The following is a 25,783-nucleotide window of genomic DNA, read 5'->3' on the forward strand; positions in this document are numbered from 1 at the left end:
TGGCTTCATGGGACAACCTTGTCTGGGAGTACAGTTTGTGTTTACTGACAATAACTACAGACAAACCTGGCTACATGGGATAGCCTTGTCTAGGAGTACAGTTTGTGTTTACTGACAATAACTACAGACAAACCTGGCTACATGGGACAGCCTTGGAAGGTGTACAGTTTGTGTTTTCTGACAATAACTACAGTCAATTTTTTGAAATATGACCTTGAACTTGGGCATACAGACCAAATAGTTGTAAATGACACATTCACTTGCCATCCTCCACATATCCCTAGAATTCATTGAGCCATCTGAAGAGTCATTGCTCCATAGGAATGAACAGACGGGCAGACAAAGTAGCGACTATATGCTCCCTTGGAATGTTTTCAGGAAGCATGAAAAAGATGTGTTTAAAACATGTCTTTATGTGATACCAAAGTAGAAGATTGAGTGTAGATTTTCGGTTCAATGTCGGTTCTGTACTCGCATGACTTCAGAGCACTGGATTATGTCATCTCTATGATCCTTTAAACATTATTCTGGTCGTTATGTAATACTCCGTGACATCCGAGGATCATGTGACCACCTCCCACCCCAGGTGGGAGAGCAAATACGAACAAGTGTCAATCTGATCCATTTCCTCAAACATTACACAGGACAACCGACTCCTACTGGCAAACACAAGGATTTTTAATGTCTCATTGAGCTGTATTTTGTTTGACTAAGACTATACAATCATATTTTTTTTGTCTCAAGTTCATTGTTCATGTAACGTTTCTGCCTGCATTCTATTAATTGCTGTTTCTGGTGATCGACTATTTTTTTAAGTGTTTGATGGTGTACGTACCGCTGGTATATATATATATTTCTTAAATCTACGGTTACCAGATGAACAGACCTATGTGGCCCAAACATAACAGCTACTGGCAAGCACTCTTGGGTTATACCGTAATTCTTTTCATTAGACTTTTAAACAACACATTTTTGAGGGGGGATGAGTTCATGTCTTTCCTTTTGTTTTGGTATCACCAGTGTTTGATTCAAAAGAACCTATTAAAAGATTTAAACATGTGACACATGTGACCTTGAAAGTCAAACAAGGACATTAAATTGAACAGACTTTATAGCCTTCCATACCAGCATACTTCTGGCTAAATATCATTACCGTACCCTGGACCTTTAGATTATTGAGAAGTTGTTTTAAAGATTTCAACATATTTGACCCCTCTGACCTTGCAGATGGGTGAAGGTCATTCATTTGAACACACTTGGTAACCCTTCATTCCAGCATGCTACTGGCAAAATATCATCACCCTGGTCCTTTTGGTTATTCAGAAGAAGTTAACAGTTTTCAATATATTTGATCCCTGTGACCTTGAATATAATTCAAGGTCAATTCATTTGAACAAACTTGGTAGTCCTTTATCCCAGGATGTTACTAGCAAAATAACATCACCATAGGCCTTTTGGTCATTCAGGAGAAGTTGTTTACAAGTTTTGACCCCTGTGACCTTGAATATAAGTCATGGTCATTCATTCCAGCATGCTACTGGCCAACTATCATCATCCTAGGCCTCTTGGTTAATGAGAAGAAGTTGTTTAAAGTAAAAAGTTGACGCCGGACAGACGGCCGCAGCATCGTGGCATAGACACCCTGCAGTAACTAGGAGATCATTTGACAGCTGAATATAGATTTTGAGTTTGTGCGAGTTTGGACATGAACGAGGGAGTTTCGCGGAAGATTGGTAATTTTTTGTAAAAATGAGGGAGTCTCCCTCCTAATGAGGGATGGTTGATAGCTATATGTACGAATGGTTCAGTAAGATATATAGAGTCAAAAATTTGTATGAACTTGGATATCTTAAACATCATGTTATGGTTCAATTTCCATTCATTATCATGTATTATAATTATGAAGGGTCAGCTTTGTTTAAAAAACTTTCAAGATCGTTCTGTATCGATAATTCTTAGCTTTCAGAGATTTAAGAAGTGATCTGTGAACGAATGAAACTTACAAGTCAGAACATGAAGAGTCGGGGGTCTCAATATTTTTGTTAACATCAAATAGATTTTTTAAAGTCTATATACATGTACATATATTAAGAAGTCTTTTACCTAAGGAGGATAACTCTATCCAAAATGGAATACCCTATAATATTTTCTTGTGGCAGAAAATGAAGGTGTTAGTACACTTGATATAAGAACAAAAGAAAAGGTTTTCCATACATTCAGAGTTGCAATCTGGATTTTTTTTCTAAAACAGAACAAATTGCATTTTAACCAAGTATAATCTCAGAGCATGAACATTTCATTTTACATAGTTTTTCCCCTCATACAGCCAACTACCATACAAAATTTTAACATGTGGCCTAAATTTTTGAAGGCAGATTTTTTGTAACAAAAGGCCCAATGGGCCTGCATAGCTCACCTGGTATGAAGCTCACACATGTAATCTTAAAAGTGGACTAAAATACAGCTACAGGCAGAATATCAGTGTTTGATTCATGAGAACCTATTAAAAGATTTAAACAAACGACGCCTGTGACCTTGAATGTCGAACAAGGACATTAGGTAGAATAGAATTTATAGTCTTCCAAGTCCTTCATCCCAGCATGTTAACGGCCAAATATCATCAGCCTTGGCCTTTTGCTTATTAAGAAATCGTTTGAAGATTTTAACATATTTGACCCCTGTGACCTTGAAAGTGGGTCAAGGTCATTCATTTGAACAAACTTGGTAGCCCTTCATCCCAGCATGCAACAGGCCCAATATCAGTACATTGGTCCTTTCAGTTATTGAGAAGTCGTTTGAAGATTTTCAGACATTTGATCCCTGTGACCTTGAAAGTGGGTCAAGGTCATTCATTTTAACAAACTGTGTAGCCCTTCATCCCAGCATGCTAAAGGCCAAATATCATCACCCTAGGCCTCTTTGTTATTCAGAAGAGGTCGTTCAAAGATTTTAACATATTTGACCCCTGTGACCTTGGATATGAGCGAAGTTCATTCATTCGAACATATTTGGTAGCCCTTCATCCCAGCATCTAACTGGCAAAATATCATAACCCTAGGCCTCTTGGTAGTTCAGAAGAAGTTGTTTAAAGGTTTAAAACATATTCGACCCCTGTAACCTTGAAAATAGGCGAATGTCATTTGTTTGAACAAACTTGGTAGCCCTTCATCCAAACATGATAGTGGCCAAATATCATCACCCTTAGCCTTTTAGTTACTGAGAAGAAGTTGTTGAAAGGTATTTAACATATTTGACCCCTGTGACCTTGAAAATAGATGAAGGTCATTCATTTGAACAAATTTGGTAGCCCTTCATCCAAGCATGATACTGGCAAAATATCATCACCCTTAACCTTTTAGTTACTGAGAAGAAGTTGTTGAAAGGTTTTTAGCATGCTTGAACCCTGTGACCTTGAAAATAGATGAAGGTCATCCGTTTGAACAAACTTGGTAGCCCTTCATCCCAGCATGTTACTGGCCAAATAACATTATCCTTTCCCTCTTGGGTGTTCAGAAGATGTTGTTTAAAGGTTTTAAACATATTTTACCCCTGTGACCTTGAAAATGGGTGAAGGTTATTTATTTGAACAAACTTGGTAGCCCTTCATCCCAGCATGTAAATGGACAAATTTAAGCACCCTAGGCCTCTCGGTTATCCAGAAGAAGTTGTGTAAAGGTTTAAAACATATTTGACCCCTGTGACTGTGAATATAAGTCAAGGTCATTTATTTGAACAAACGTGGTAGCATTTCACCCCAGCATGTTAGTGGCTAAATATCATCACCCTAGGCCTCTCGGTTATTCAGAAGATGTTGCTTAAAGATTTTAACATATTTGACCCCTGTGACCTTGAAAATTGATGAAGGTCATTTATTTGAACAAACTTGGTAGCCCTTCATCCCAGCATGCTTTTGGCCAAATATCATCACTCTAGGCCTTTTTGTTACTGAAAAGAAGTTGTTTAAAGTAAAAAGTTGACACCGGACGCCGGACGATGGACGGACGCCGGACACCAGACGCCGGACGCCGCACCATGCCATAAGCTCACTTGGCCCTTCGGGCCAGGTGAGCTAAAAATTAAGCTATATGAGTCAGGAATAAATTGTATGGATATTTTCAAAAGAATTTTGACTGTCATTGTAAAATACCAGAAAACTAATAATAGAAAATGTTAGCGGAACTGGACTGGGTCAAACAATGACCAGGTAGCTCAATTGATAGAACATCCATCTAAGAGTTCGGAGGGTCCTGGGTTTGAACCTCAGTCCGGCTGTTGTATTTCTCGTTCTGTTACACAATCAGCAAGCTTGCCAACTCTTGTTTCAAGCACTGGGTGAATGCTTAGCAAGGAGAAAATATATCCGAACCTGAGGTGTAAATAGTAGTGTTTTCGGGGGAGAAGACTTAGAAACAGAAGGGAGGTAGAATGTAGCAGAACTGGACTGAGTTGATAGTCAGCGACCAGGCAGTTCAATTGGTAGAGCGTCCGTCAAGAGTTCAGAGGGTCCTGGGTTCAAACACCCTGTCTGACCGTTGCATTCTCTTTCTCCTGTTACATATCTCTACTCTTATTTAAAACAATACTAAATATTTTAAACAGTTTTAACGGAACATTCGGTAGAGTTTATATAACCATGTGGGAATATATGGTATTCACACATATGGAACGCCAAAATAATTGCACCTTAATTGAAGATATGCACAATTCAAATTAAGATAGGTACAATTCAACTGAAGATAGGTTCAATTCAATTGGAGATAGGTACAATTCAATTGGAGATATGCACAATTCAATTGGAGTTATGCACAATTCAATTGAAGATAGGTACAGTACAGTTGAAGATAGGGTTTCAATTCAATTGAAGAAAGGTTCAATTCAATTGTAGATAGGTACAATTCAATTGGATATATGCACAATTCAAATTAAGATAGGTACAATTTAATTGAAGATAGGTACCATTCAATTGGAGATATGAACAATTCAATTGAAGAAAGGTTCAATTCAATTTAAGATAGGTACAATTGAATTGGAGATATGCACAGTTCAATTGGCGATATGCACAATTCAAATTAAGATAGATACAATTCAACTGAAGATAGGTTCAATTCAATTGGAGATATGCACAATTCAATTGAAGATAGGTTCAATTCAATTGGAGATATGCACAATTCAACTGAAGATAAGTTCAATTCAATTGAAGATATGAACAATTCAATTGGAGATAGGTACAAATAACTGTACATGTGTACCTATCTTTAATTACTTAAAGATAGGTACAATTGAATTGAACCTATCTTCAATTGAATTGTACCTATCTTCAATTGATTGTACCTATCTTCTTTTTGAAGATAGGTACAATTTTTAGTGAATTGAATATTTGTTAATTTGGTGTTCCCTACACACGCAGTGGGTGTATTGACAGACGAGGCTAGTGCCTGTGGATTAAACTGTCAAATGTTAAAGCTTAAATCTGTACGGTACCTATATATTACGAATCAAAGTAAAAGATCTGGAAAAACAATCCCCGTTATGTTTTCAGCCACAGGGGTTTGTTACAAATGTCTGAAATACACATAATTATGCTATACTGATATGGGTCACGTATCAGTATATAGCATATATGTGTATTTCAGACATTTGTAATGAACCACTGTGATTCAATAACGATTGTAAAAAAACTCAATTGCATGCATAGTGGACAGTGTACGGTCACATTAACCGTTTAATTTTCGTCAAACAAATAACCTGTAGGCGATCATCCTCGATAGCAAGGGGTTACGCTCACATTCGCTCTCTACACCCCTGGAATATGTCATAGCAAAATTGAAGGCACGAAGATAGCTGTTTTATTGGTCTCAGGTGAAAAAAAATGACCAATCGCTAGGCGGATACCTGTCCTTTGAAGATTACAAAGGAGAGACGCCCGACTTCAAAGCCTGTCAATTTTTACCGGTACCGACCGCGAAATTCTTTTGAAGCATATTTAAGGATCAAACTAGTCTCCTTGTCTCATTAATAAGGTGACACACACCGAGCCTTCAATTTTGCCATGACATATTCCGGGGTGCAGAGAGCGAAGGTGACCGTAACATCTGGATATCGAGGATGGTAGGCGATGTGTCGTTACTGAAGTATATCCCGAGTTTCCTCTTGCCCCTGGCCCCAGATTTGACACATTTTTGACAGAAATATGTTTGGTGTGTGGCCAGAGCGCATAAGACTATAGCCTAGATGAAAATGTGGAATTCTCCGACACCGACGTCAACGTAATATAATTTCGCCGCAAGTTCTGAGGTGCTGACAGCAAAGATTTGTTATATCACAACACATATCTCAAATGTATCAATAAATGGGTTCTTGATTGATCCACCAAAATCGTTCTTACTATCACAGACAGCTGATACATTCTGTCAGTAGACTCCTCGGTTTTCAATTGTTAAAAAATTCCCACCTATTAAATATTCCAGATAAATGGTTTATGCAACAGATGGACTATGAGTGGAGTAATAACAACTGCAAAATTACATGTCAATGTTTTATTGACCGCACATATAATATCGTTACAAATTATTGATAATCAAAAAGATAAAAATGCAATTTGTACCATCAAATTACCTGATGAATAAACATCAGGAACTCGCATACTGAATTATCTGAACAAATCATCTTTTAAAGTACTAGATTGGGAGCAAATTATCAATAAGATTGCTCCAAGCATTTAGTTTTTTGAACATTTTGTAAATCATGACATTTTATAAATACACATCGATCTTTACACAGCTTAATAAATAAGACATCATTTGAGTTTCATTTAAACGTAATATAATGCTAATATAACTTATGTGAGAAGTACTGTTACAATAGAAATACAAGTAACAAAGTCGGCACGGTAGTCTAGTGGTAGGACGCCGGGCTCGTGACCGAAGGGTTGCGCGTTCGAGTCACGACACGGCAGTGTGATGTATCTTTGAGCAAGATACTTTACTCCGCTTGTTTCAGTCTACTCAGCTGTAAATGAGTACGTGGTTGGGCAGTGCTAGAATTGTTGAATTGCTAACTGTAACCGCCTAAATGGCAGCTCCGGCTTTATGCTTCCCAGGGAGTTGAGAAAGGTATTGGCTGGTTGCAAAGGCCCTATAACCACGGATAATAATTTGTGAACAGCTTTGAGACGACCTACGAACTAGGTTGTGAAAAAGCGGTATATAAGAACCTCAAATTATTTTTATTATTATTAACATGGAATATAAAAAAAAATCTTATCAAAGCGATTTATCAGTACTGTATCATATTTAGCCAGTATGAAATAGTACAGGAATCACAAATACTGCGGAGTTTATAATTTCTTTTGAAGAAAAAATAGTTCATTCCTCTTGCTGAGGTTCATCGTCGACACTTCGTCGACACATCGTCGACACTTCGCCTAGCACTTCCAGTGTATGTTGGTACAACTAGATGACAATTGCAACCAGATAATGACACAGTTGTTATAATGTTCAGACAAAAAATCCACCTAGCTATTATGTGACATGGCTTTTAGACTGATCCCTGATCTATCTCACTACTGTTACTGGTCACCAGTCTTTCTTTCACTCAAACCAATATGATGTGACACTTCTCATATTAGGTGTTGAGATAAATAAAATAGTTTAGTTAAGTGCGTGCATGGTTAACTGTTGTCACTAACGGGATTTTGAAGTCAACCGTTTTTGTACGTGAAATGTCCAGAATTTTAATTTCTGTATACAAATTTTTGCACCAAGTACACACGAAACATTTATTTGAGATAATTTATGGTCAAACATAAAAATTGGGGTTAGGTAAAACTGGACGCCCTTTTGTACACCTGTGTGTAAAGGGACTGAACCTGGGGCCCCAACCCCGGCAGTTTCTTAAAATAGCTGGGAAATTAAATGAAGTCTTCAATTAACATCCTTTGGTCTCCTTTCAATATCAGTGACTTCCGAAATGACATAGTACATACTGACATTTGACTCATACATATCAAATTGTTGTAATGCTTAAAAAGAAAGTTGCTGATTCTCCAAATTCTCTGTTCAATCACATGCATCACTACATGCTGAACACAAAAAAAATGTTGACAAAATGTTGCAAAAAAGCATTCCACTGCACTGAATCTTAAGTAAAAAAGATCAGGACTTATTCTCTTATATATAAGTATCTTACTTATATAATTACAAGTTCTTTCCTCAGTAAAAAGAACAAATTCTCTGAAAAAACCAAGAGATGGTTCTTCTTTCTGTCTACAATACTTCCTGTAACAACACTAGTAGGAAGGTACAGCAACACTTCTTGATGAAGAAAGATCGGCAATACTTTCTGTAACAACACTACTAGGAAGAGACAGCAACACTTCTTGATGAAGAAGGATCGGCAATACTTCCTGTAACAACACTAGTAGGAAGGTACATTGTACAGCAATAGTTCTTGAAGAAGAAGGATCGGCAATACTTCCTGTAACAACACTAGTAGCAAGGTACAGCAACACTTCATGAAGAAGAAGGATCGGCTATACTTCCTGTAACAACGCTGTAGTAGGAAAAGACAGCAACACTTCTTGAAGAAGAAGGATCGGCAATACTTCCTGTAACAACACTGTAGTAGGAAAAGACAGCAACACTTCTTGAAGAAGAAGGATCGGCAATACTTCCTGTAACAACACTGGTAGGAAGGTACAGCAACACTTCTTGAAGAAGAAGGATCGGCAATACTTCCTGCAACAACACTGTAGTAGGAAAAGACAGCAACACTTCCTGAAGTAGGGCAATCGGCAATACCTCCTGACCCCATAGTGTGGCCGGAGGATACAGCATTATACAGCAGTATTCAGACTCAGGGGTCAGCAGATCAGTCTGCATAGCGAACACTCTATCCTTCAAAAGTTGAATAGGACTGTCGGACAATGGGTAATGCAAGTCCTGTACACAACCCTAAGAGTACAAGTTCCAAGAAGTAAATGGACATGGGTGAACATCAACAGGCTGGGAAGGACCTGTAACAGAGAAACATAACAGAAACACAGGACAATATATAAACAATTTTACATCTTATTTCTGAAAGGAAGAATAAAGCTTTAAACATTAAATTAACTCTGGTATTATCACATTGTCTGAATTTGGCACAACTTTCATAAATCTTGGGTTTTTTTCTTCAAAGAAATTAAATACAATCAATAACGTTTTCAAAGAACCTGTCATTGCTACTATAAAGGGCTATTCCAGATTTAATAACATGTACATAGAAAGCCAGCAAGACACTTTTTTGCAATCACTATTACCCACAACTCTTTTTTTCTTTTTTCTTGTCAACACTAGAAATTTTAAAATTTACTTCCCATTGTCATTTTTCTAGTGTTTCTATGCAGTCACCAAGTCCAATAATGTATAAGCTATGAGCTAAGAACTTCATTGTGCTACATTAATTAAATCTGATTAATTAAGTATTAACTTCATCAAAATATAAGTTCAAAATCTCAGTTTATATCTTATTTCTTGATTAAACTGTCTTTTATAGAATATATAATTGGCTTTATGCAAAAAGTTTATTATTACAAAAACTAATATCACAATTGTTTGCCGATTCTCCTATAAAACCTGTTTCAATGGAGTCATCAAGAAGGTACCTATACCTTAACCCTTTCACCACTGTAGACCATAATGAACTCATCTAGATCAATGCAAGGTAGAGTCTACTTAAGTTACATAGGGGTGAAAGGGTTAAATACATTTTTAGATAACATCATATTAACCTTGCAACTACTAGAATGGACAATCTAGTGAGTGATGAAAACACTTTGAGATCTGATATCCTCCTTGCTCATAAATTAAAAGTTACATGACCTTGGGTCCAATTTTAATAGATATGAACTAAATAAGGCCGTTTTCATTTAAAAGGTCAAACCGGTCGGACCACAATTGTTCGTTTATCCGATAAGGTCGGACCTAGTAATCTGATGCTGCATTCAGGCGAGCCTTGACAAAGCGTTGCAAGGCCTGCATAAACATTTGCAGGTCCGCCAGGATTTATACCCGAAATTGTTATATTTATAAACGGTCAAAACGGTTGTTCCGCATAAACGAACAGGCCCCAAGTTATGGGCCTGCTAAATATATGGGAGTTAATCCCCTTGCTTCAACAACTAAGCTGATAATGGTGCCACGTCATTCTACCTGTGGCATTTTAGCCATTGACAACTTATGGAACATCGAGAAAATTGGTTGCTACTATAATTAGCGACACTTTGTCTACTTTGGAGTGAACTGTACTTTGAAAATGCATGCAGCACTTGGAAAACACTAAACATGATGGGCATACAAGATTGTGGTAGCCCACCTGTGTTACATCTATTCTTATCAAGCGAAGTACCAGCCAGCTAGCCAGTATGCCTTTTGGTTGCCAGAGATGATGCTTGTAACTAACTTGTCTAGCTCAATTTATTTTCAAACACAATTCACTTATTATAACAGAGTATAATTAATACTCTGTTAAATAATGAACAAAATATTTCAGTCCCTCTGTTTTCTAATACATGTACACTGATATTCACTTCAGAACTCAAAATCAATTTAAATACATGCATTCAAAGTAGGTTTTTAATTAATTCAAATACCTTTGAAAACTGTCTCTAGGTTCAGCAACTTTATGTCTCACCATAAAAGTTGCCAAAATATCTGCTACCTGTGAAAAAAGAAATTTATGATTTGAAATATTTTGCATCAATGGCAAAATTGTAATTACAGATATACATATTATATAACTACATGATATGCCTCACGTTCAAGACGGTTTTTATAGAAACAAAGTGAGCAGGAAACTGACTTTCTTCTCACTCTTGGAAAAAATATTTATATTTGAAGCAATATTTGAAAATCATCGTCATCAACCATTATGAATTCAAGATAGTGAGCTTCGGACTTGAATTTATGAAAATATCACGTAAGAATGATACCATCACAGCTATCTGACCGTAAGTATTGTATATACCTTATCTGGAACATCTTCATGGACAGCATGGCCACTCTGAGGTAAAACCTGCATCTGAAATTTACCTGAAAATACCATTTACATGTAACAAGGTGTAAACATTCAAAAGTAAATTAATTTATATAATGTGTTTATTCCCCATAAATCTTGTATATTTGGTAAATTTGTATATTTTCCCACAGTTTACAATAAAAAAAAAAGACACATTCGTTTTAGTTACTGGTGTGTCCAGAGGGAATACATTGTACAGTGTAACTAGGAAAACTGCCATCTTCTGTCCAAGGAGACTTTGGTGGTAAAACAAGTTTGGAAGCACATCGAAGTAGTGCTTGTTAAGTGTCAAGTGCTTGATGTATATATCCTGAAGCAAAAATATCCCTGCTTTAACGAGTATAAACGTCTTTCTCCTATTTGCATCAGAGGTACAAAGAAGAGAGGAACATGGAGAAAAGATGAAATACAAACAACAGGACAACATGAATACTTTCGCCGCAGTTTAACTTTTGCGCCTTTCGCCTTCCGATCTGAGGGCAAATTTAACATGACGGCGAAAGTTTAAAAAGAAATTACGTATACGACCGCACATGTTTTGTCACTATTTTGTCTACACTGAGGCTCAAACCAGATACCGTATGTGATGCAATTGGGGTCCAGTGTGTTCTGCTGTTGGCGGTGTAGGGTGAGTTTAACACTGGGCGAATAAGGACTCTGTCGGTGAAGGGCGAAAGTTTAACGGGGCGAAAGTTTCCCGGCATAGAGTATTTATACAAATTAAGAGATGACATCAAGTGTTTTCATGGTCAAGCAATTCATATTCCATATGTCCAGGATGCGGGTCATGAGGTGGCTTAACAAGTGTAATACCGGCACATATATATAAGTATGCAAGATATATAACATTGCTAAGTATGTTCAGTCAATTCAAATCATTTAACATGAAAAGTACAACCAATCAATCAATAATAACAGTTATGAATCAGTTTTACTTCAAAATGCCTACCTTGCATTTGACCAATAGTTAAATCCTTATCTAGTCTGTCGACACCTGTTCGAATGAAAAAAGTGAAGTTATTTTCAAAACACTTGAACAAAGGACAGTGTGCATAATAGCTGGAAAAAAAATAGTATAAAGAAAGTCTAGGTAAGTCTTTGTGGGAAATATCCTTCATCTACCTGTCTTCAATGAATTCATTGATACAATGAGATTCAAAATGTTCCAGCCTACCAAACAGATACGCATCTTTACACAAATTTTATACACAATGAAGAAGATATCTTTACTTGTGTTTATAGGTTTTGGCCAACTTTGCATGCCATTTTTTCAGGACAAAAACAAACTATGTGGTTGTGGCCTAATGTAAGAAACTGCAGTGAAATTACATTGCAGATTATCTACAATTTGGTAAGTTTTCATTGGTATGATACACTATTGTGACATTCACTACTGCAGGCATGAATCATTAATGATTATTTTCCCTTAAAAATTCATTAAGTTTTCATTAATAACCAATGAACTAGTTAAATTACGTCATTAAAATATGTAAAGGAAAAGTAATGAGACCCACACTAAAAATCATTAAATACTTGTAAAATTTATTGAAATCTCCAGTTGACATCATCAATTGCCTATCAAAACCTAACATACATCTGACTGCAAATTGTAATGCCCATGAACTGATGTTATCTATACATCTGTGGAAGGATTCAATGCAGTTCCTGGGGGGTATACTATTGATAGAATCCTTCTCATTCAACTTACCTGCAAGAACCAACATTTTAGGAACTTCACAGGATAAAAACCGCTGAGAAAGGCCTTGAAACCACCCTAATGATAGAATTATGTTTTAAATGAAAACAACAAAATTCATTGAGAATTAATAGCAGAGCAACAAGAAATCAATCTAATACAGTAATAGCAGTTTCATACAGAATAATAATTAATGTTTTTTTTATGTATGAAAAATAATACCCATAATAAGTGTATTAACTAGATTTTTTATGATTATTACAGACTCTGAACTCATACACTCCTGAAGACACATTTGAACTCTTCGAACTCAAAGGTTGGAAAAGTCCATTATGAAATTTCAGGGGTGAATGAATTAACATAATTTATTTCATAACAAGTACATTGCAGATGAATGTATACATATAGACAGAGAACAATAAAACTAGACATTTTACTATTTAACATAATATATATATATACCTTTCCAGAATTTTTCAGTTTTGCCTAGATCTATCCGCCATGTATATTGAGATGTGTTTTCTGTCTGCAACACAAATATTTGTTTCAGCCACAGTAAGTACTAGTGCAAGTACACCATACAACATATTTCAAGCACTTAATATTTGCCAGTGAAAATCTTTTTGAAAGTTTTACACACGATTTTGAATGTTATGTACAAAATACAAACCAATCTAAGAATTTATAGTTAAGACCGAGCATGATAAAGATATCAGAACAGAAAAAAATGTATCATATTAAGAAAATAAACACCCATCTAAAAATGTTAAGTACTTCACCAAGCCCTGACTAATTGCCTAGTTCTAACAAATCAAACTCTTTTTTACATAGCCTTATATGCCATGCTTTCATTTCCCTTGATTGAAATATTCAAACTTGCAGCCAATTCGGACTAGTTACAAAAAGAGATATTCAGATTATATAACCAGGGTAACTGAAATGTACAGAAAAAAGACTAGATAAACTGCTCCAATAGGACTACCGTAGTCCTACCAGGAACACTCACTGTTGGTTTGGGTGTTTTGAAATGATCTGAGCTGCTTGGCTGTTGAGATTCTGGTGAGGATATGCTTTCTCCCTCCTCCTCCTCGTCCTCCTCCTGTATAGCATCACCAACCCTTGGCCCTGATGCATTTACCACTGACCCAGAAATGTGATCCATTTCTGATGTAGCAGTTTCCTGAGTGTCGAGTCTGCAGAATATACAGGGAAAGTACTTTTAACTCATTCGCCCCTGAAATTTCATAATGAACTATTCCAACCATTGAATTGGAAGAGTTCAAATGTGTCTTCAGGGGTGAATGAGTTAAATGCAACAAATTTTATGTAGTCCATTGCCCACTATGACGACCTACTAATCAAAGCATTAAAAAAAGTTTAAATTAATTTTTAAAACAGAAATTTATATTTCAATTTCCCTCCACATAATGTTTGGGAAATGAAAAATTGTGATAATAAGTTGAAAGAATGAAGATGCAGATCAATTACTAAACTCTATATGATATTAACCCCTTGATCTCGCCTGTTTTCAGCGACCACCTGTCTTAAGCAACTGTTTTTTACTGGTTCCCCATGCATTTCCTACAGACAGGTCTGACTACCTTAAAACAATTCTTTGTCTACAGCTCTTACCGTTTTACTTGTCCAACCATAGACACTTTGGCAGATTCCAGATTTCTGATTTGTCCACTGCGAACACTACAATATCAATGTTGGGTTTTAGTGAAGTTCGAATAAAAAGGAATTGAAGAAAAAAACACTCTTTTTGCAATTATACAAGAGAGCATTAATAATTCACATACAAGTAATTTACCAATTCTTAATTATTGTCAAAGAGTTAATCAATTCAATGTGATTGCAACCACTCATAAAAAACACCATATCTGACTATGATGTTTAGATAAGTGCACTGTACATTTTGTGGGAGATGGGAGATATGGTAAGACCATATTCCAGAACATATATCACCAGTGGTGTTTTATTTCACTAGTGTCTCTTTAAAATTACAAGTACGTGTGTGTGTACAAACCCCCACTCAATGGCGTGCTCTAGGGATTTAAACATGGAAGGTCTTCCACGCAGAAAACTCTGCATACTGTTCAAGGACTCCATAGCAGTTCCTGTTCAACAAAACAATCTTTTTACACAAGGACTTTTATAGGACACAATGGTTAAAAAAATGTGTTGTGGGTAATAGAAAGTCTGTCCCTACCATCCTCGATAATCCAGGGGTTACGCTTACTTACGCTCTCTACACCCCTGGAATATGACATAGTAAAATTGAAGGCTCAGTGTGCGACACCTTATTGACCAGACAAGAAGACTAGTTTGATCCTTTGATGTTCATCAAAGAATCACGAGAGACAAGAAGACTAGTTTGATCCTTTGATGTTCATCAAAGAATCTCGAGATCACATAACGGTAACATTTGAATGTCATTGAAATCGGGTGTTGCTCCTCTGTAATCTTCAAAGGACAGGTATCAGCCTGGCGATTGGTCAGGTTTCTTTACCTGAGACCAACCAAACAGCTACCTTTGTGCCTTCATTTTTCTATGACATATCCCAGGGGTGCAGGGAGCGAAAGTGAGTGTTACCCCTGGAGTATCGAGGATGGTTCCTACATGCTGTCTCACCCTTATGTACCTGGAACAGCTCAGGGTTGTTAAAAAAAAAAAAAACGACAACCCCCTCTTCCACTCCCACTAGGCTAGCACTTTTACATAAAGGCAAATTTCTACCGACATTCACCACCTGTGTTTTTTAATTTCATTCCGTATACAGAACCTGCAGTATTTTTAAGCTCACATAGAACCCATGTGCCATGCATATTTATATTTTACTTTTTTAATCATATATATATTAACCATTTAGTGATCAATCAAATATAAAGCATATTACAATTCGTTATTATTGCTGCCCTATGTTTAATATATTTTACCAAAGTATCTGATGATAAATATAATGTAGAATTCAGATCAAGAGTGGTTCGCTGTCACAAAGAAGATCAAATTTTCCTTTCAAATCAAGTTGATCTAATTTTAATATTGCATTTCCTATAACAAATGAATATAAGTATTGTTGATTCTTTTTTCAAATTTTATAGTACATTTCTTCTACCTTTAACTGCATGATAGAATGATAGGTAAACTGTAGTCAATCAACCCCATGGTCTGTTCAATGCCTACAGTACCAGTTACCAGTTACCTCCCCTGACCTACATCCTGGTAGGCCTATATGGTGGCCAGTTGCAATATGTAATACATATACTTTTTACAGTGCAGATTATTAGGGATTTCCATTTCGGATGGAAATACCTATTGTTATTGTTATGTTTTTTCTTATTATTATTCTTATTTCCAGAATTCTTGTGGACACTCTATCTCAAGAACAAACAGAGATGTTACGTTCATATTTCAGTATGTGGTAGCGTACAACTGAAACATAGTGCGAACAAATTCATGATCATAATATCAAAGGTCAAGGTCACAGACCTAAACGATCATAACTTCATAAGCGTTCGTTGTTCTGCATGAACGTTATGTGGATCTTGTAGATCTTGGTCGGGGCTAACTTTTCCCCATTACATGCTTTCAGAGAATATGTCAAGTTAAAAGCCTCGCTATGGGGTCAAATATAGGTCAAAAATAAAAATCTCAAATTGAGTTATATTTTTATTTCATCTTAAAGGGCATGTTCTAATGAAGGTATACGTGAAAAATTTCAAAGTCATAGCTTCAAAAATGACAAAGATATGCCACTTTGAAAAATTCGTTTTCCCGCCAAAATTCAAAATTTCCAGCATTTTCCTCAAAACGTTTCTTCTCCTTCATTCAGACACATACAGAGTTGATAATTGGTACATTCATAGTATGTAGGCTTCCCTATAAAAGTTTTGGGTTATCGTTGTCCTTGACCTACATTTAAGGCCACAGGGGTCAAATCATCTTGTCGACACTCTATCTCAAGTACGAATAAAGATACAACGTTCATATTTCAGTACGTATTAGAGGACAAGAAACACATGGTATTGCGAACAAATTCATGATCATAATGTCAAAGGTCAAGGTCACAGATCTAAAAATGGAGTTTTTTAAAAACGTTTCTCGAACGACGATAACTTCGAAAGCTTTCGTTGTACTGCATGAACGCTTCAAACTTCTGGTAGAGCTTAGTCAGGGCTAACTTTTTTCCGTGTTATGTTATCAGAGAATTTCAAGTTCAAAGCGTCGTTATGGGGTCAAAAATAAAAATCATAAAATCAGTTCATTTTGTTTTTAAATATTAAAGAGCAAGGTCTATTCAAGGTATTTCCAAAGTGTCAAGGTCATAGCATCAAAAATGACGAAGATATACCACTTTGTTATTAGGGATTTCCATTTGTCATTTTTGTGCGATTATCAAGTGCTTTCAGTACTCTCAGTACTTTGATTTATATCAATCTTAATAAAAATGTGGACAGTTTACACCTCTCCTGCGGTGGGTAAACATCACCTTTCTTTGGCGTGGCAAACCCAACCGATAGAGAAACAAACATAGTTTCAATTAATCGTCCTGACGTACATAGTGGACGGACCATATGATGGCATTTACGAACTACATTCCTATACAACAGCACTCTGGGAATCCCCCACTACACTACTCAGTCAGCTACTGTAGACTAGCACACGTTCAAAGGGCAATAACCCGTTACAGAACATTCAAACTACGTAGAGACTGTCTCCTTACTGTGGTCTTATTGCCCTTATCCACAAACAAGGTACATCTTCCAAACTTACTAGGCATGATAGTCAGCTTCACTATGTCCGGGAACAATTAACTCACTGTATGTTTAAATGTTTGTTTTCGGTGACCAGTAAGTGATGCAGGCCAATACACCAAGTGAAACCTACAAAATAGGTTTGTCAGAGAAGGGAAGCAAAGGGAAGCGAAGAGAAACATTTAAAAGCGGTCGTCAGTTCGAGAACATATCTTTGATCATTTTCCTGTTGGAAATCCCGTGTTTTGATCTGCATCAAATCTAGTTACTTTTGTGGTTAACCTAGATAATTAAATATCAAAACCCCATACATAAATTATTTATCATCTTTTATTCAAAGCATATATAATATTCCATTCTACTTTCAAAAGTACAACCCGCCCATGGAAATGAAAATAACAGTCCACCAACAAATTATGATTTTACTCACAGCCCCACCACCAATGAGAAAGGGTTAGCTAGCCTGCCCAGGTTTTCTTCTTTTTGTTCTAACTGCTTACAAAACTAACAGTCAAGAAAGACTTTACAAGTGATAACCGTTATAACAACACCTGCTACTTCACTTAAGAGGTGCAATAATAGTTTCTGACAGTGCAACTACATAAGGCTTGCCGCTGAGAAAAACCTTTTTCACATCTTAACAATAATGAACTGCTTCTGATGAAACACAATCACAATTCAATCAGAGTGACTTAATTGCATGACAGCAGAAATCAAACGAAACTGAAAATCCAATTTAACAAGACAAAATATTGCAACTCTGTAAATATTTGTACATAAGACTCAATTTCAGTCATCCTCGATACTCCATGGGTAACGCTCTCTTTCGCTCCCACACCTGACAGATTTATCTCCCGTTTTGCCGGTGCTAGATTTATCTGTCTCCGCCCTAGGGTTGAGACGGGGGGATTCCCCTATTCATAACAATGGCATGACGTCACTTCAACAATACAATGACGTCACGTCAACAATCCATCAACAAATTGCCTGCTAGCTAGCCAGCCCGGGTTTTCTTCTTTTTGTTCTAATTGCTTTCAAAAAGAACAGTCAAGAAAGACTTTACAAGTGATAACCGTTATAACAGCACCTGCTACTTCACTTAAGAGGTGCAATAATAGTTTCTGACAGTGCAACTACATAAGGCTTGCCGCTGAGAAAAACCTTTTTCACATCTTAACAATAATGAACTGCTTCTGATGAAACACAATCACAATTCAATCAGAGTGATTGACGGCAAGCCTCGTTCTGGACAAAAAATCTTAGTCCTCGGGTTGAGATTCTCTATCTTACACAACCAGTAGCGATAGATTCTATTAATATTCATCCTCCACACTCCAGGGGTTATGCTCACTTTCGCTCTCTACACCCCTGGGTTATGTCACAGCTAAATCGAAGGTTCAGTGTGCGCCACCTTGTGGATGAGATGGGAAGACTACTGTAAAATTATAAATTTTCATGGGACATTAGATTTCGTTTATTTTGTGGATAACAAAAATCCACAAAATTGTATCCCCACGAAAACATAAATTTGGTACGATATAGATCGGGGGAAATCAGAAATCAGCGAAATATCATGTCCTTGAAACAGGCTAGTATATGAAAACCACGAAATTTTAACCCCATGAAAATAAATGATTTTACAGTATAGTTGGATACTTTGATGTACATGAAATGAAACAGGGGTAGAGAAAGCGAAAGTGTATGTAACCCCTGGAGAATCGAGGATGAACTATAAAGAGGTACTCGCATACAAAATTTTGCAGTTGCAGAGTACATGAAATTTGCCCCAGACAAACTGATGTACTCACTGATGGAACGACAGACAGATAGTGTAAACCTATATTCTCCTGCAATATTACTTGTGGGGAACAAAATCGAATAAAACGCCTTTGTAACCGATCTTTAAAGGTAAACAAATAATTTGGAAGAAGATGTCTTCATTTTGCTTGACAATTTAGAGGTAAGGATTATTCAATGACTTACCCTCAACAACATCAATCACAACCAGACCAATTAATGACGGTATAAGCTTTCTCTCTGCAGTATGTACAGCGATAGCTCCTCCCATACTGAAACACATATAACATAACAAGTCATTCCAGTACTCTATTAATAACAAAATGCTACCTTAACTCATTCACCCCTGAAGACACATTTGAACTCTTCCAATTCAAAGGTTGGAATAGTTCATTATGAAATTTTAGGGGTGAATGAGTCAATTATGCCATTACTATTATAGATAAACACTGAATAAATATACCCAGCAGTGTGATAATAGTCACCTTTATCACATTGCAATTAATGTTCGACTACCTTTGTTTTGAATTTTTTCTTATTCATGTGAGCTAAATATGATAACCAACTGCCACTCAATGTGGAAATGTTTTTTTACAGAACCAGGGCTAATGATAATCCTTAACTAGCATTGTTACTGAATTTAGTTTACAAAATCTTAACAGTGATATTTGCACTGTATAGATAATAGTCTGGTCAGTGAGAACCACACACAGGAAGAAGTACACAGTCAGTGAACTGAGTGACAGTGGAGGCTGTTATCCATCAAATAGTTTGTAAATGTTAAATCAAATCAAACATTTGATACTAGCTTAGTATTATTTCATTACAATTTGCAAATGTGTATTATTATCATTTTAAAAATAGTAATGATCCGATTTGGTAACAATTTCTATTTAAGAAGTCATACCTTAACACTAAGCTGACAGATACGTAACAAAGCATGCGTCTAAAGACCATGGTCTTACCTGTGACCAATCAGGATAATAGGTGGTGGCTCATCTCCATATAAGGACTTCACAACATCACCAACATCACTGTAAAAAATATCAGTTTTGTGAATATCTGAAGAACATTGAGAGCGTCCTAAAGATATCCCTATCAATGGTTATGTTAATTATATCTTCCATACATAAAGAGAAATTTACCAAGGACTCTGTCAAAGTTTATAGGACACAAACTCCTAAACAACCAAAGAGGGGTTTCTTAATTGCTGTTTTTAATTCTGGAAAAATTTCAAAACAAAACAAAGTTTTACAGTCGGGAGTTTTTTTTACTTAAAAGTACTTGACAGATCAAGCTATTTTAGTATATACAGGGAAACCAATGGGACTTGACCGGACCGGACAACCTGTTTGAGTTATAGGAGGTGTATTCAACACATGACATGAGTTTGACGCATTTGTGTCAAGTTATAATAGTTCATGTAATGAGACAGGACTTAAATCTGGCTTAACTAAAGGGGTTTATGACACATCAAAGTTTCACTCAAACTAGTTTTACGGTGCACGAGACCAGGAATAAACCAAAACTCCATTGCTTATAGCATATAGGTACAAGCACAACTAGCTGGGGGAACCGTAGCTGCTAGGCCATATAACAATGGTTCATGATAGTATGAACACATTTTACACTGAAAATGAAAATATTTTTAAAATTATTAGTAGTACCTGGACAGGGTTTCTGCACAGAGGTCGCTGTCATCTGTGGAAGCTGTATCACCTAGTTCATGAAAACATCAACACAGAAGTCATAGATTAATGTCTCCAGTGTAAAAATGGTATGAATTCTATAAAATGTTTATGTATAAATGAAGTGTTTCCCAAAGTTTAATATATTTTCCTAGTTTTCTTTTCCCCAGCAGCTCTAGATCTAGAGACAGATAATGTAAAAGTTGTTATACAATATCATGTTGGTTTCTTACAGGCTGTACAATATTAATGACATTATAAACCACAACATGAAAATGAGAAAATACCTAATATTTGAAATAACTAGAAATTATATATTTTTATTATTGTTTTTTTTTCCAAACAAATTTGAAAATTTTGTTAAATATCCTGAGATAATCAGGCTTTGCACAGTATTGCCTGGACTAATTAAGAAGATTTACCGTGTCCTCTGAGATCCAAAGCAGCACACCGACAGGTCACCAACTGACACAGCGTGGACTGGAACACAGCAACAAATTTTTACAAACAACAGTTCATGCATTGGGCTTTTCTGGCTGATTTGGACAGCAGACCTGATGCTAATCAAGACATTGAACATAATAATAGAAGAAGAACAGACAGATTGAAACTTTTGTTTTGATTTAAGGTCATATGAGGCACAACAATGTTAATAATATATAACGCTTCTTTTTCAGCATCAATCTTTTGCATGTTTTCCTGCTGACGTCAATTTGGAAAATATGTAGCGGTTACGGTACCTAATATGTGTAACTAGTTCATTAATTGAAGTTGACTTCAAAAAGCATGATTTTTTATTTTTATTTATTTTGCATAGTTTTAATTTGAATGAGTCTTGTTAGACCCTGCAACATCCCAGAAAACCCCAGAATGAAGTCAGGTATGATCCAAGCAAGTAAACTTACCGACACCAATGACCATGACAGGGCAGAAAATCCACCTCCGTGTAAAAAGAGAAGAACTGGTCCAGTTGTCCCACACTCATACAATCGGAATGTCTTGTGTCACATGTCAAGGTTTTGTAACAAATCTTAAAAGATTACAATGCACATGAATTACCACAATAAGCATGTGCATGCTAGAGGTCAACAAATTATTTCGGACTCAAAATAGGGGGAAGGCTGAGTACAGGATAACTATAATGGAATTGCATTTTTTTAGCATTTCTACTGAACTGTAAGAAAAAGCAGATAAACTCCTTATTCATCAGTTTACAGCAGCAAACTAGAACTGCAAGCCAAAGACTAACTAATAACCCCGCTCCTATTTAAACCAGAGCTGTAAGCTAAAGGCTTACTAATGCAAAGCAATATAGTCTCCCACCAGTAATGAGTTAATCACTATTTTATTAAAAACAAAAAAATAGAATACCAAAAAAATAACCAAGTATTTCGAACAAAGGGGCATAACTCCATCATAAAGGGTCGAAATCCAACAACGGTGCACAACAACATAAGATACCAATCATTCATGCAAAGTTTCAATGAAATCCACCTTTTTGTTAAGGAGGAGTTGCGCGAACAAGTATTTCGCACAAGGGGGTATAACTCCATCAAAAAGGGTCGAAATCCCAAATTTAAATGCCGGTGCACAACTACATAGGATACCGATCATTCATGCAAACATGCAGACATCCAGACAGAGTGATTCCAGTATACCCCCCCCCCCAACTTGCTATAATTATCTCTATATATGATATCTGTACTACTCAGACATTAACCCATTCCTCCCTGAAGTCACATTTTGACCTTAATACCAAATCAAAGACTAGGCAAGTCCAGTTTAAAATTGTAGGGGTAAATGAGTTAAACATGTATATAAACATACCATAATTTATAGCATATATTCTGGAAACACACACAGGCTTATACTTCCATTCTCGCTTATAAAAATTGAACACTTTATTTATGCATGTATTTTATATATGTTACAGCATTTTTCTGATTTTCATGCTTTATAGTAGGCTGTAGAAGCCTTTAACAGGCTTGTGTTATCATGTTAAACTAAGTACCGACTTATAAATACATTTTAATTGACTTGACTTGATATCTAAAGATACATTTTCGCCAACTTTGACATCATGTTTCTGATCAAAGTATTTATCCCAGTGTACTGCAGTGTAGTCTTTCTTCCTCAGCAAGTGTCGTTTGGATGCTCCTCTACAACAGACAAAATAAGTCAGATCACTATCATAAAATATAATGAAAAAGTATACATGGAGTTTCATTAAATATTTTTTAAACATATTGGAACAGGAAAGAGAGTTGTAGGCCTCCAAGGGAATCAAACTATAGCTACCAACCCTATGAGCAAGCTTCCAAGTCCGTCTCTCTGCTGATTGTGCTAAACTTTTGGGAAATTCCCTCTAGCTCGAAGCTAGAAAACTGTAGACCTGTTCCTATGTACAATTAAAATCTGTCTCAGTACTCTCCCCTTTTTAAATGGGTTTGCCTCCAAAAATATCAAACTTAGCCCAATCATTGAATACATGAGACGAACAACCATTTCTTTTAATGATTTTAAACAAATTGTTTACAGCGTGAGTGATGTGTTTAGTAAATTATTTGTTATGAGTTGAAGGCAACCCATATGATAATAAGTATATTTTCAGACTGATTAACTTCTGAAGTTTTATTTTCGGCTGATGATGTTGGAATGTGAGTAAGTTTTTTCATGGCCAATTATTATTTGGCCAACATGAAAGTGTGGGTCAACCGTTGTCTACATGCCTGTCAACACAGTTTAATAAACCTAATTTATGAATTTCTGTGCCATAGTAGATTTTCTCTGTATATTTTACACTTTTGCCTTTTTATTGAATGTTTATGTGATGACAAATATCTTCGGTTTGCATATGTTTAAATAAATGTTATATTTATTTTCATTATAATTGGTTATATCAGCATCCTGTCATACGATAGTAGTGCCATGTGAAACCATGAACCAACTTGTGTAAATTTAACTTTACTAATATGGTATCCAGATAATATTATACCAGTGTCAATACATGTATATATTTTGTTTTTCATTCTTAACTCACATCAGATGCATTGATAAAAAATTACCTGTCCAACTCCATCGTAAAAAAAAAAAGAAGCAGAAAAATAAGAATCTCTGATGTTTGACTAATAATTTATAAGTGTGGCAGATCTTAATTGTACATAGAATTACGGTCACCTTTTAGCTTTGAGCTAGAGTGAATTACCCTTTGGCTCAGTATTAGAGCATCCGACTAGAAACCTGGAGATCGAGGGTTCGATTCCCGGTGGAAGAACACTATTCTTTTAGCTTTGAGCTCGAAGGAATTTCTCTTTAGCTCAGTGGTAGAGTATACGTATGACTAGGAACCTGGAGATTGAGGATTCGGTCCGCGGTGGAAGCAAACTATTCTCTTTCCTGTTACATAAATACAACCATAAGCTAGTAGACCTACTCAAACGTTGAGAAAGTCATTGAAACCTAGCTGGGGGGAAATTGAGGAAAATTGTGAAAATACATGATTACATGAATTTTTAAAGAAAATTCTCAGGCTGAGGGAGGGGGGGGGGGAGTTCCTGAAGCCCCCCAAAAACCTCATGATCCGCCACTGCAAAGAGTCATAACACTCAATCGACAAAGGGTCATTCTGGTCAATTCAGTGAAGTTATTGTTACTTTTGAAATGATTGAAATGACACTGACAGGTGCCCGGTATCCACACATGTCATATGGGTTTCGTTGTTGTGTTTTACTTAAAACTGCTACATTTTGATTTTATGAAAAATACATCATGACAAACTTGTCAGTCAAAAATGTTCGTACCCAACTCCGGGTGGAGCCATTGGCGGTAAGCCACCAATCTTGGACTTCAAAGCTTGCCTCTCGAGAGCAGACATCTTTCTTGAAATTAAGCCAAAACGGATACGGCTTGAATTTATGGTACGGATTATTTGTATCTGTGTTATGCATAGTGAATCACAGACATTAGTTTCACAAGCTTGACCAGATCACTTTATGTAATCATGTTTCATTTTTTTGGCACTCATTTTCGATAACATGTAGCTCTAGTGTGTAAGTCAAACACATACTGAGGCTACTTCATTGGTACAAAGAATTATTATTAAAATCCGTTAGAAGTAATCGGTGGTAGGTAAATCTTGTACCCCGTTCCCGGACCCGGACTGAAACCCGTACCGGGAATATAAAGATATTTTTATATCTCATTAACGCGATAGTTTATAATTTTTATAAAAATATAGGATATTTTCAAACATTATTTTCTAAATGTGACAATTACAAAAATGTTTATTTATTATCTAATAATTTAGAAATCGACGATAATGTGTTTTTCAAGGGGGTAAAACTTGTACGCCGCAGTCAACCGTGAAAATCACGGTTTTTCACATATAACTAGAAATTTAGGGAAAAATAACATGTTATTTTCAGATATATAGAAGAAAATACCTTACTGTTGATAATTATGTAAGTTTCGTTGAAATAAACAACATATTTCACATGAAATTCTGACTTTGTTGTGATAGCGGGCGAGGATCGCGGGTGTTTTGTTTCCTCCCGTACCCGTACTAAGGGGACATAACTTCGTCAAGACTCGTGCTAAATATGCATAATATGTAAAAACCTCCACCACCATCATCATATGGGGAAAATAGAAAAGTTTTAAAAAACAGTATTACCAAATGTGCAACAACAGAAAAACGGGGTTGACTGTGGGGTTTTTGCTATTGCTAACTTGGTAGAATTTTGTTTCAATGGGTTTAACGGGAGTGAAGAGTTAGAGTTTGACACCACTT

At 36.2% G+C, this 25,783-nt stretch overlaps 1 protein-coding gene across 1 annotated transcript; it reads right to left on the reverse strand.

Moving 5' to 3' along the window:
- Window positions 1-8,572: 8,572 nt before the first annotated feature.
- LOC110449521 (protein phosphatase methylesterase 1-like) lies at window positions 8,573-24,885 on the reverse strand. Its single transcript, XM_021496441.1, has 16 exons — window positions 24,795-24,885; window positions 23,054-23,153; window positions 21,900-21,992; window positions 21,417-21,474; window positions 20,974-21,025; window positions 20,272-20,340; window positions 19,493-19,578; window positions 14,781-14,871; window positions 14,384-14,449; window positions 13,758-13,944; window positions 13,214-13,277; window positions 12,764-12,829; window positions 12,005-12,049; window positions 11,005-11,069; window positions 10,631-10,698; window positions 8,573-9,013 (listed from the first exon to the last, which is right to left on the reverse strand). Exons 1-16 carry the CDS (start codon window positions 24,866-24,868, stop codon window positions 8,995-8,997), a joined length of 1,203 nt encoding a protein of 400 aa, XP_021352116.1. The 5' UTR covers window positions 24,869-24,885; the 3' UTR covers window positions 8,573-8,994.
- Window positions 24,886-25,783: the final 898 nt, after the last annotated feature.

Source organism: Mizuhopecten yessoensis, unplaced genomic scaffold (assembly GCF_002113885.1).
Source record: "Mizuhopecten yessoensis strain PY_sf001 unplaced genomic scaffold, ASM211388v2 scaffold4631, whole genome shotgun sequence".
NCBI classification, from domain to species: Eukaryota; Metazoa; Mollusca; class Bivalvia; order Pectinida; family Pectinidae; genus Mizuhopecten; species Mizuhopecten yessoensis.

What these genes read in the sequence shown, in the direction of transcription:
- LOC110449521 (XM_021496441.1), bottom strand. Translation starts at nt 24,868, where the DNA reads ATGTCTGCTCTCGAGAGGCAAGCTTTGAAGTCCAAGATTGGTGGCTTA. An exon ending in TGTCATGGTCATTGGTGTCG is followed by an intron (nt 21,475 to 21,899) that starts GTAAGTTTACTT and finishes GCTGTGTTCCAG; the next exon opens with TCCACGCTGTGTCAGTTGGT. An exon ending in ATTATCCTGATTGGTCACAG is followed by an intron (nt 19,579 to 20,271) that starts GTAAGACCATGG and finishes TATGTGTTTCAG; the next exon opens with TATGGGAGGAGCTATCGCTG.